This window comes from Dreissena polymorpha, chromosome 7 (assembly GCF_020536995.1).
Source record: "Dreissena polymorpha isolate Duluth1 chromosome 7, UMN_Dpol_1.0, whole genome shotgun sequence".
In the NCBI taxonomy this organism is placed as follows: Eukaryota; Metazoa; Mollusca; class Bivalvia; order Myida; family Dreissenidae; genus Dreissena; species Dreissena polymorpha.
This window is the reverse complement of record NC_068361.1, coordinates 55,252,079-55,265,924: the sequence shown is the minus strand read 5'-3', so window position 1 is coordinate 55,265,924 and position 13,846 is coordinate 55,252,079. Positions and strand designations below refer to the sequence as shown.

Below are 13,846 nucleotides of genomic sequence, written 5' to 3'. Positions count from 1 at the left end.
CCTGATAGCCGGGGTAAATGTGACCTACTTTGGCTAAAAATAAAATATATTCCCCGGAAAGATCACAGGTAAATAAACTTCTGATATTATATATACTGGAACAGGGCGACTACTATCGATTCACTTTAACATAACAAACAAGTCATCTTGGGGCGATGGACATATTTGGAGATTACCGGCTCATTCGATAGAATTCTACTCTGCACACATCCATAAGACTCAGAGGATACCGGTACATGCCGATCCTTAAAATGAAGCATATGTATATACGGACGATTTTGAAATGTAATTTTAAAAGCTGATTAGATCTATATTCAACATACAGATGATACAACATGAACATGTACTGCGGTTTCTATAGTCAGTGTAGTGTGTGTAACCACGGAGTGTATATTGTAATCTAGAGTCCGTGGTGTAACGCAAAAGCTTGATGATTTGTTTTTCAGAGACGATGCATTGAACCCTATATTAAGGGACTGTTTGAAATATATATACATATCTTCAATATTAATGCGTGGGGATAACAACATGCCAAGTACACGTGCATTTAAATGAATGTGAAGTGAAGCTACGCTGAACACTTGCCGCTCTCACCATGACGTGCGAAGTTATCCGAATGTGTGTATCAGTCCAATTCACTTCCTGTGCTGAATATTGCGAAGCATTTCGATTTTATTGCATTAATTCGTCAATTATATAAAAGCTGATATTTTTTACGTTTTCATGCTAACTAACTTTTCTTCTCAGATTTAATGCACTATTTTGTGTCATGGACTTACCTGCAATGTACCTGCACAAAGGTGTGGAGTTGTAGCGTCAAAACAATCACAGGTAAGGAGAATTTAGATTTACGTTTCATTTAGAAATGTGCAGTCATTTTCTAGCTTCGTTATGCTGATTTGCCATTTGATTGAATTTGATTGTCAATTAATCATATTTTACCTAATTTCATATTGTTTTTAAGAATATTTATTCATATAGATAATACTTACACTGTTTTGACAATTATTGAATATAGGTTACACTAAACTATTTTCTAAACGGCTAATTATCCATTAAGAAACATTAATTGAGTTATGATTTCTTTATAATAGAAATATAAAGAGAAGCCTGGGCAGTCTTCATCATGTGTTTAATGTCCACATTCAAGCAAAGTATTAATATTAATGTTTGTTGGCAAGAAAGGCTAAGAACCCAGCATAACCTTGTGATGCCCATATTGCCAATTATTGAGTCTTTTGATGATTTTTGCTTTGACAGACTCTTTCTGAACGCGAATCATTTCAGCTAGGGCGATATTACCTCATGAAAACACTAATTTAAGCTCTTTATTAAACCCTGACCCTAATAAATAGCATGTTGATGTCTTCATTATTGTACTCAAATTTCAAAATAATTCTTCACAAAAAAAAGCAGAGTAGAGTTTGTGCAAATACAATGTAGTAAGTAAATTGTTTTATAATAACTTTGAACTGAAGTTAACAAATATTTATTTATATATTGACTTGAAAAAAGGAATACTTTAAATTAATAATCTTTTTATTATTAAAGATTGTTATCTGATTTGTAGTAAGTATTGTGTATGAAAAATGAGCATGTCAACATTATGTTTGTCAGAGATCCTGAAAACCTTGGTCCAACAAGACTGACACATTTTGTGTTGGTCTGATAGTTACAAAATATCGGTCCAACCGTCCTACTGATTTTTAAGTCTTAATTGGATATGTTACTTGTTAAATAAAACAAACTTATACCAGAGTAAGACGCATTAAGATGGTCCACATTCAGATGGTCCACATTATTGAGATGCATTCAGATGGTCCACATTATTGGATAAAATTAAATGTTTTTCTTGATAGATATGGCTTGCTTCGAAGCTTTAGTACTTTTATTGATAATATATATGAACTCTCTCAACACACCCACATCAGCTGACCTTGATATTGACCTCTATTTGGACTTACATGTGAAAAGTGCCAGATAATCTAAATACTGAAACGGCATCTACTGGATTCATATACATTTAATAATCACAGCAAGTCAAATATATTGTTCAATTATGTATTATTTTATGCTCATGAATGTGAACAACAACAAAAATTGCTTTGAAAGATTGTTAAAATGCTCTAGATTGTATTGGTCCTTTAAATTTAATTTCGGTCTGTCGAGTTTAAGCAGGTTGTTGGACCTAATGTCTTACACTTTTTTTTAAAGCTTTCAGGAAGTCTGGTTTGTGTTTCTTTCAGTCTTGAAGGGAATTAAAAAAAATTGAAGTAAAATCAATAAATGCCTCGGATATTTGATAAAAATGCCTTTATTTTGTTGATTGTATACAAACATGCCTCTTTATTTCCATAATAATGTTGAATCCAACTTCATTTGCTTCTAATGGCATCACTCTGTATGTAATATCACTTAAAGTCACCAGACTCTTGGTATTAACAGATGATAACAACTATATCTGAGGCTGATTTATTGTGTTAATGGATTCTTTTTCTACATTTTACTTGCTTGTTCAGTTTTATTTTAAAAATTTGCATCACATAACAAAATTATTCAGCATTAAATTAAACCCTCCAAGTATGTTTGTTCTGAATGGTTACCTGAGTTACAGCAACTTGTTGCTAATGGCTGTATCATTTGCTCATACAATGTGGAGTGTATATGACTGAGTAGCTGCCTCCCTGTAGGCCCACATAGACAGCTGATATATGAGGCCGCTATGTTATCTAGGGATGGCAGAACTAAACTATTTATTGCAGAGATAAACAATATGAAATACCAGTGTCAGATATTTTATATACATCTTAATAGCATAATCCTCATAAGGCCAGACCTATTAATAAATTGAGCCTGGGAAAACGGGGCTTAATGCATGTGCCTGTAGTCCCAAATTAGCCTGTGCAGTTTGCACAGGCTTATATGGGATGACATTTTCTGCTTTTGTTTGGTTAAAAGGAATTTTCTTGCCACAAAGGAAGCAAAAATCATGTTTAGGCAGAAAGTGATGTCCCTGATTAGCCTGCATGGACTGCACAGGCTTATCTGAGACTACACATTAGCCTGCATGGACTGCACAGGCTTATCTGAGACTACACATTAGCCTGCATGGACTGCACAGGCTTATCTGAGACTACACATTAGCCTGCATGGACTGCACAGGCTTATCTGAGACTACACATTAGCCTGCATGGACTGCACAGGCTTATCTGAGACTACACATTAGCCTGCATGGACTGCACAGGCTTATCTGAGACTACACATTAGCCTGCATGGACTGCACAGGCTTATCTGAGACTACACATTAGCCTGCATGGACTGCACAGGCTTATATGAGACTACACATTAGCCTGCATGGACTGCACAGGCTTATCTGAGACTACACATTAGGCATATGAATTAAGCCCCATTTTCCCAGAGCAAGGCTCGTATGTTTTAACTCTGCCACACAATCAGATTCTGAAAGTTAACTTCAGTACTTAACTAATGTGTTAATAAACATTGGATGTTCAAACCAAACAATCAGCACTTCTAACCTTCAAGAAAGTAGGCTTAGATAAAAGGACCTTGTTCACAGAAATATTTTTTATTCAAATTATTGTGCATATCGTCGCTGTCGTTCTCAAACCTCGTAGCTACAAAATGCCAACTTTTCAGTAGAGAAAAAAAACCGGAACATTTTGTTATAACGATGTTTAGAAATTGAAATTCTGTAAAAATACAAAACAAATGAAGCTGCAAAATACGGAATAAGCCATAGATGCGTAAGTCATACTGATAAGTCATACTCAGATACTAGTATTCAGAAATGGTAGCTACGATATTTTGTCACCACAGTTTTGTCATTTTTAAGAGGTACGACAATTCGTCCTGATAGCAAACCTCGTAGCTGCAAATATAAAAACGTTTTTGTCCAATTTGTCCAAACGAAATGACGTACCTATAGGTGAAATGACGTCGCTATGACTTTTCGTCCCCCAAAAAAAGCCAACAATCAAGCTACTACATTTCGTCACATGGCGTTTCAAGGGTTCTGATTGGCGTAGAGCTACGAGATAAAGCACAAAACACGCGCCAGACTTCATATATTCGGAAATGACGAAAAAAATAATTGGAGCTACGAGGTTTGAGAACGACAGCGAAGATATATTTTTTTCTAAGGACCTTGTTCACAGAAATATTTGAATTATTCAAATTATTGTGCATATATTTTTTCCATTTTCTTGTCGATCTCTTAAAATTAACTGGAATATTAAATCCTAGGAAGTTACAAAACTGATGATGTAAAATATGGAAAAAAACTTATGGAAAAAGAGAAATAGAAAAAAAGTTCAGTCTGTCGTGCTTTATTATATTCCAAATTTCTAATGTATTGTTAATTCAAGGCTTAAGATACGATATGCTTAAAAGTGCAGTTTTAAAAAGTATATAACATGAAAATAATAATTGTGATTTATGAAACTGACAGAGATTACCTGATTTTCAAATCTTACTTATTTTTTTGACGTGTGTGATTCAGAAAGTCAGATGAATAATAAAATAAGATCAGTTAATTATTATATTAATATGTGATATTTAAAAACAAGGTGTAACAAAAGAATAGCATTTATGTCCTACAATAACTTGTATTTTTGCATGGCCTTAATTTGTGGCATGTATATTGTGTATTTTTTTCTCCTATGGGGTGGGGAATATAAAGATATATATCATGAATAGACTGCATGTATCTTGGATCTCATGACTGTTGTGATATACATATATATCATGAATAGACTGCATGTATCTTGGATCTCATGACTGTTGTGATATACATATATATCATGAATAGACTGCATGTATCTTGGATCTCATGACTGTTGTGATATACATATATATCATGAATATACTGCATGTATCTTGGATGTCATGACTGTTGTGATATACATGTATATCATGAATAGACTGCATGTATCTTGGATCTCATGACTGTTGTGATATACATGTATATCATGAATAGACTGCATGTATCTTGGATCCCATGACTGTTGTGATATACATATATATCATGAATAGACTGCATGTATCTTGGATCTCATGACTGTTGTGATATACATATATATCATGAATAGACTGCATGTATCTTGGATCTCATGACTGTTGTGATATACATGTATATCATGAATAGACTGCATGTATCTTGGATCTCATGACTGTTGTGATATACATATATATCATGAATAGACTGCATGTATCTTGGATCTCATGACTGTTGTGATATACATGTATATCATGAATAGACTGCATGTATCTTGGATCTCATGACTGTTGTGATATACATATATATCATGAATAGACAGCATGTATCTTGGATCTCATGACTGTTGTGATATACATATATATCATGAATAGACTGCATGTATCTTGGATCTCATGACTGTTGTGATATACATGTATATCATGAATAGACTGCATGTATCTTGGATCTCATGACTGTTGTGATATACATATATATCATGAATAGACTGCATGTATCTTAGATCTTATGACTGTTGTGATATACATGTATATCATGAATAGACTGCATGTATCTTGGATCTCATGACTGTTGTGATATACATATATATCATGAATAGACTGCATGTATCTTGGATCTCATGACTGTTGTGATATACATGTATATCATGAATAGACTGCATGTATCTTGGATCTCATGACTGTTGTGATATACATATATATCATGAATAGACTGCATGTATCTTGGATCTCATGACTGTTGTGATATACATATATATCATGAATAGACTGCATGTATCTTGGATCTCATGACTGTTGTGATATACATATATATCATGAATAGACTGCATGTATCTTGGATCTCATGACTGTTGTGATATACATGTATATCATGAATAGACTGCATGTATCTTGGATCTCATGACTGTTGTGATATACATATATATCATGAATAGACGGCATGTATCTTGGATCTCATGACTGTTGTGATATACATATATATCATGAATAGACTGCATGTATCTTGGATCTCATGACTGTTGTGATATACATGTATATCATGAATAGACTGCATGTATCTTGGATCTCATGACTGTTGTGATATACATATATATCATGAATAGACTGCATGTATCTTGGATCTCATGACTGTTGTGATATACATATATATCATGAATAGACTGCATGTATCTTGGATCTCATGACTGTTGTGATATACATATATATCATGAATAGACTGCATGTATCTTGGATCTCATGACTGTTGTGATATACATGTATATCATGAATAGACTGCATGTATCTTGGATCTCATGACTGTTGTGATATACATGTATATCATGAATAGACTGCATGTATCTTGGATCTCATGACTGTTGTGATATACATGTATATCATGAATAGACTGCATGTATCTTGGATCTCATGACTGTTGTGATTAAACATATTAGATTATTAAAAAGTATATATATATATATTGTTCAATATCACTGTGTTAATTAAATTGCTGCAAGATTTTTTTTTTAAGTATTCGGCGTTTATCCTGATTTTAAAAACAGGAGCAGAAGGTTTTAATTTCTAAATATAACAATTAAACCAAAAGGTAAATTTTTTATTGTGGCTGTTTTTTCCCATTGTTTATCCTGTATCTATTGCATGAAATATTTGTTATGTATTGAATTGCACATTTTAAAGGGCTGTGCATATATACAGTTTATAAATCAGTACGTACTACATATAACATTTGCAATTCACTTTTGTTAACCTAAATACCCAGGTATTTACATAATAGAAAACATAGGAAATATCCGTTAATACATGTACATGTATATTCAAACTGCACATTTATGAAGGTAAATATGAATGATACATTACCTTTCCTTTTCATGGAAAATTTAAGTCAAACTGTGTTATTAACAGCAAACAGTCACATGTTTATAGCCTATTCTGGCTTTCAATGAAAATATCAAGACTGTGCCCTGACCTTGGAATCCTGTAGATGTAATAAAGGTTTAAAGAAAGTGCACAATATTTGTGCTGGAAGCTGTCTTAATTATGCGCACCCTTATAATTAAAAAAACTACATGTATTTAACATGATTTTTAGTAAGTATATCATGGTATGGAATATATTTGGGAACAGCAGTTAAAGCGGGTATATACGATTTTTATATGTGCTGAATTGTTAAATATTGATACAAATATGTTATAATAACACACAATATGCAAGAAAAATGATACATTTAAGACGAATTTCATAAAATACAGCAAATACAAATTAGGGCCCTGAGCCGATTGTGACGAAGATAATTCGTAATTATTTTCCTACAATAACCGATGCATTCGTCTTTTTAGTAAGTGTTTGTGTGTCGTATGAATCGATATCGCTGCAGGAATTTCAAATGAACCGTTAAACTAAATTTAGATTCACATCGTACATGCATGATATACATGCTGGCGAATTCGGCTGTACAGCCTTTTTCGATTTCAGAATTAAATATCTGGCTTATTTAGCATTTTTCGACACATGTTCTTCTTAACTTTTATTTTAGTTCATATTGAAATATATGTATAATAAATTTTTACACATTTTATATTAATAAATAAATATTTGACAATATCGTATATACCCGCTTTAAAACATGCATATAAATTATATTTGTGCACATAATGCAATATGAATCTAATTCTTTAACATAAGAACACAGCCTGTAAGTATAAACACTGTGGCTAACATAAAGAGACACACACAAAATATATTGATTCGAAAAGTTAAGTGTCACTGTTGTATTTGCTAAACTTTTCTAAATGATGTACATGTACCACAGCCTCAGACTCAACCTTCATGGTGAAAAGCAATGCTGCATTATGCTATAATTTTCAATTTGGCCAATTCACGGAACTAGAATTTATTCACTCTGGCCTACAGGAGGGAAAGTTTTCCAATAATTTACTGAATGTTCATGAAGGGAAAGTCAAAAACTGAAAAAGAAATAAAAAGTTTAAGAGAAAAAGTTTAAAAATGTATTTGATTTTTATGCAATAGTTAATATTTTAATGACACAATTAAATTATAAGCATTTTGTTTCCGAAGTGCAATTTTTGGATCATTAAAACATTTATCTGTGAGAGAGCAGCCATGCCCTGAACTGTTGAAAGTATATCAGAGGATACAGTAACTGTTGAAAGTATATCAGTGGATACAGTAACTGTTGAAAGTATATCAGTGGATACAGTAACTGTTGAAAGTATATCAGAAGATACAGTAACTGTAGCTATTTGCTTGAAAGTAGACATAAGAGAGGAACAGAGGTTTGTGACCAAAAATATGTATAATATTATAAAATCAGAAAATGTATGTGAATAGGGGATTAAATATATACCTGAAAAATGTGAAAAAGAGGCCAAGCATTGTCAGGATACATGACAGAGTTGTGAGATTATCAGACCTCAGATTCTGAAGTTAAGGTATAGCATATGTATGCAGGTGAATAAATAATATAGCTGTATTTTCAATCTAAACTTGATCTTACTTCTGTTGCCAATGCCATATCTTATCACAATCATCTGCATCATCATCATAATTGTAAACATGTAGTTTATTAGTTCTCAGTCTGAGCCATGAGCGGGGCAGTTTGTAAAATGTAATTATTAAGTTTTTGTTGTCAGTTATTTCTTATGAATGTAAATACATCAAAAAAGAAGCTCTTGTGATAAGAAATACGATTTGAAATGATACTGTTCAATACAATTGATTTCATTATCACCTCGATGGTTTATTAGTATTTGTATTCTTGAAGATCTATTTTATTTTATATAATGTTATGTTGTTTTAAGTATAGCTAATTGTGACAGATTAAAACATGTGTATTCTTTTGTATGAAGTCAATTTTTATAAGCTGTCTGTCCGTCCGTCTGTTCGTCCGTCCATCTGTCCGTCCGTCTGTAATTTCATAAAGGTCCCGCTGATATGTCTGTAACAATATTTGTATATTTGAAAATAATTAGAACTATGAATCGTATTTATAATTTATGTAGTATAAAATATTACTATAAAAGTTTTTCTTAAATATTTTAAGATAACCGGTATAATGTGTGTGTTTTATTTTGATCAGAACATAAATATCTAGACTATTGTCTTTAGGAATGCGTAGGGAGCAGTGTTTACCTTATTAGTATAGTCAAGTGTCCATCCTGCAATGGCATCTCATTGTTGTGTGACATATGGAAGGCTGGTCACATGACACCCCCTGAAATGTGATACTGAATTAGAATGAATTATGGCATCATTAAACCCTCCCTTGGATCATTGTGCGCTTCAAGTGAGGCAACACTGCACTATCTGTTGTGCTAAATGACCAAAAAGTTAAGCTAGTGATGCTTTTGTTTCAAATTTCATGTATTGTTAAACAGGCTGAATACAAACTGGTATTTCCTCAAGAATAAGGCCTAGCATCATATTGTTAAATATCTTTCGCCATACAATGTCAGTATTACTTAAACCTGAATGCTGTCATTAGTTCACTGTGTTTTATATACTTATTATTTGGAAATGACCAGTAAGAAAAGCAAGTAAGCAAGTATGTTGTATATATATAATATTTAAATAAAAAATTGCCTACCTGATCAGAAAATAAGAGGAATTAATTACTTCCAAGAAAATAAAATAAGGTGAACAAATGATTTAAGATAAAATGTATTTCTTCTAAATAGGAGGTTTTTATCCATTAGACTTTGTGAAGGTAAGAAGTAAAATTGTGCAGAATATGAAATATATTGATGGTTCTGTCTCATGAATTCTAGTGGTGTTTTTGTCAAATAAATTCAAGGGATGGTTCTGTCATAATATTTCTAGTGGTAGTCGTGACACATAAATTCTTGTGATGGTTCTGTATCATAAATGATTTGAATGGTTCAGTCACATGAATCATAATGATGGTTCTTTCTCTTGAATTCCAGTGATGGTTCTGTCACACTAATTCCAGTGATGGTTCTGTCACACTAATTCTAGTGATGGTTCTGTCATAATTTTGTTAGTGATGGTTCTGTCATATTTTTAGTGATGGTTATGTCACACTGATTCTAGTGATTGTTCTGCCAAATTAGTTATGGTTCTGTCATATTTTTTAGTGCTGGTTCTGTCACACTGATTCTAGTGATGGTTCTGTCAAATTTGTAATGGTTCTGTCATATTAATTCTAGTGATGGTTCTGTCAAAGTAGTGATGGTTCTGTTACATTAGTGATGGATCTGTCATATTAGTGATGGTTCTGTCATATTAATTCTAGTGATGGTTCTGTCATATTAACTCAAGTGATGGTTCTGTCATATTAACTCAAGTGATGATAGACTATTAGTGTCCTTTGAATTATATTGATGGTCATGTCATATGATTTCTATTGATGATGGTGTCACATGATTTCTATTGATGGTGGTGTCACATTAATTTGTGCGATGGTCCTGTCACATAAATTATAGTAATGATACTGTCACATGAATTGTAGTAAAGATCATGTCAATTTGAATAATCATGTCATGTCACATTTATACAGTAACTATTTATTGCCCTGGTATCTTGGTTTCTATATGTGAGATCATCAAAGTTAACAAGACTTAAATGTGTTTACCAAACAACAACATAGCTGATAACAATACCTGATACATGTATGAGCACATATATATTGGCTGACTTTTGTGAATTGGTGACTTCTGAATCAACTCATATCACCAAACTGCACTGGCAAATAATTACATTTTAATGAGATAATAGCTCTAGGAAATATACATGTACTTCATTTGTATTGACTTCATTACAGCATCAGTCTTTAATTAAATTTGAATGAGTTAATCACTCACATACTGATAACTAAATTTGTAAGAAATTCATTTCAGTTCAGTACATAAATACTTTTCAAAATGTGTACTTTACATAAAACACAGTAAAAGTGTTAAAGTAATAATTTGGTAATTAATAATAATGTTTTTGCTATAGTTGAAGGGCATCGAATCAATTAAGCACACTTATGATGTTTGTACCAAGCAATTCAATAAATATTAATATTATTAAATATTATTTTGTTACATAAAGTTTGTGGAATAAGTGTGTGGAATTATTTCTGTTGGTTATAAGCAATGCTGCTTAGGATACTAGCATGCATATTATATTTTATGGTTGACACGGGCTTCGTAACATTTTTTGCAATATTTTATATTACTGATGTGGTTTTTCCATTTGCATGGTATTACAAGTCAGTTTATATGTCTTACATTTAAAGAAGTGATTGGTAAAAGTTTTCTATATGTCTTACATTTAAAGAAGTGATTGGTAAAGGTTTTCTATAAGGTTTTGTCCCATTATTATTGAAGCAGTTGCTGCTTCTAATGTATGACTATCTTTGAAATATATGTTGAGTTTGCTTTATACAGAGAACGAGTGTTTATTTAACACTTTGTTTGAACAATGAAATAGACGCTCAGGCAATTCTGTTTGTGCTGCATTTGATCTGTTTGCAATAAATTGTGCATTAACGGTTTTAATAGTTTAAGGTTACTGACGTCATTGGAAGCTTAAGAATTGATGATAATAAATTGACCGTCTTCACACCTTTATGGGACATTAAGGTGAACTGAATTATAGTGGTAAAAGTAAACAATTGTGGAAATAACTCAAGATTTAACCTGTGGAAGTTGTTGTGAAGCTTATTAGAGTTAATTATAAGGATACGGAATGGTCAAGGTGCCATATTATCTTCAAACAGAATTTGATACAGATTCTAGTTTCAACTGAAAGTGCTGTGAAGTCTAAATTCAGTGGAGGAGTGTGTGTGTGCAGTGACTGTTTTAGCACTCGGATATAATACTTGTTTTATTGAAATCTTATTTATTAAATTTATAAACAATCATTCAATTCTAAAGTGCATCTTAAAATAAGAAGTTTATTTTGTGTGTGCATTGAAGTTTTAATTATAGGTAACAAGGTCATTAACTTTTGTTCCATATCAAAATTGTGAGTTGTCATATCCTGGGGACGTGGTATTATTCTGTTGTTAGTCTACACAATGTCAAATCTTCAAAAACTGGAGCAGCTTCAAAGGGACCTGCTAAGGTTGTGTGTAACCTGTTTTTAATATTAAAATAAATTAGATGATATAACCCCTGCGAAACGTTTTAGAACTGTTCTATTAAATTTCTAGAATTGTACTGGAACAAATGACTAGAAGTGTTCTGGAATCATCCTTAAAATGGTCTAGAATGATTTAGAACAGTTGTTATCCCCACGCTTTTTGAAAAAAAGGTGGGGATATTGTGGTTATCTCCGCCGTCCGTCCGTCCGTCCGTCCGTCTGTCTGTCCGTCCGTCCTGGCCACTATCTCCTCCTACATTAAAAGCACTAGAACCTTGAAACTTACACACATGGTAGCTATGAGCATATGTGCGACCCTGCACTATTTGGAATTTTGATCTGACCCCTGGGTCAAAAGTTATAGCGGTTGGGGTGGGGCCGCGTCAGAAATTATCACTCATTTTTTTAGGTTATTTTACATTTACTTCTTTATTTCTACACCGATTCACTTCAAATTGATACTGGACCTCTCTTATGACAATACGGTCAATCTCAACCATGCATGGCCCCATTCCCAACCCTGGGGCGCCCCGCCCACATAGGCCACACCCACCAAAAATTTCCATTTACTATAATTTTTTCATTTCTACACGGATTCACTTCAAATTGATACTGAACTTTTGTTATGACATTAGAGTCAATCTCAACTAGAAATGGCGCGGCAGAGGCCGACGCGTATCCCCACGCCGCATGTTTGACCCAAGGGCGCCCCAGGGTTGATCATGGGGCCATGCATAGTTGAGATTGACTGTATTGTCATAAGAGAAGTTCAGTATCAATTAGAAGTGAATGGGTGTAAAAATAAAGAAGTTATAGTAAAAGGCAATTTTGGGAGGGTGTGGCCTATGTGGGCGGGGTGCCCCAGGGTTGGTAATGGGGCCATGCATAGTTGAGATTGACCGTATTGTCATAAGAGAGGTTCAGTATCAATTTGAAGTGAATCAGTGTATTAATGAAGAAATTATAGTAAAAGGCAATTTTGGGCGGGTGTGGTCTATGTGGGCGTGGCGCCCCAGGGTTGGCAAGGGGGCCATGCATAGTTGAGTTTGACCGTTTTGTCATAAGAGAGGTTCAGTATCAATTTGAAGTGAATCAGTGTAGAAATGAAGAAGTTAATGTAAAATAACCTAAATTTTTTTTATAGTAAATGGATTTTTTTGGTGGGTGTGGCCTATGTGGGCGGGCGCCCCAGGGTTGGGATTGGGGCCATGCATAGTTGAGATTGACCCTAATGTCATAACAAAAGTTCAGTATCAATTTGAAGTGAATCCGTGTAGAAATGAAAAAATTATAGTAAATGGAAATTTTTGGTGGGTGTGGCCTATGTGGGCGGGGCGCCCCAGGGTTGGGAATGGGGCCATGCATGGTTGAGATTGACCGTATTGTCATAGGTGAGGTCCAGTATCAATTTGAAGTGAATCGGTGTAGAAATAAAGAAGTAAATGTAAAATAACCTAAAAAAATGAGTGATAATTTCTGACGCGGCCCCACCCCAACCCCTATAACTTTTGACCCAGGGGTCAGATCAAAATTCCAAATAGTGCACCGTCGCACATATGCTCATAGCTACCATGTGTGTAAATTTCAAGGTTCTAGTGCTTTTAGTGTAGGAGGAGATAGTGGCCAGGACGGACGGACAGACGGACGGACGGACGGACGGACGGACGGCGGAGATCACCACAATATCCCCACCTTTTTTTCAAAAAGCGTGGGGATAACTATGCATGGCCCC

At 33.7% G+C, this 13,846-nt stretch overlaps 1 protein-coding gene across 6 annotated transcripts in view; it reads left to right on the top strand.

The window, feature by feature from the left end:
* Positions 1-349: 349 nt before the first annotated feature.
* LOC127837864 (breast cancer anti-estrogen resistance protein 3 homolog) overlaps positions 350-13,846 on the top strand; it is a 39,070-nt gene continuing 25,573 nt past the window's right edge. For 2 of the 6 annotated variants that reach the window (XM_052365280.1, XM_052365278.1), the window contains exon 1: positions 9,529-9,563. In XM_052365280.1, the coding sequence (XP_052221240.1) occupies positions 9,544-9,563 (20 nt within the window). In that variant the 5' untranslated portion in view covers positions 9,529-9,543. Of the gene's footprint in view, positions 832-9,476; positions 9,572-11,891; positions 12,097-13,846 lie in introns of those variants that run through there. The other 4 variants (XM_052365284.1, XM_052365283.1, XM_052365285.1 and 1 more) reach the window with 4 other exon arrangements.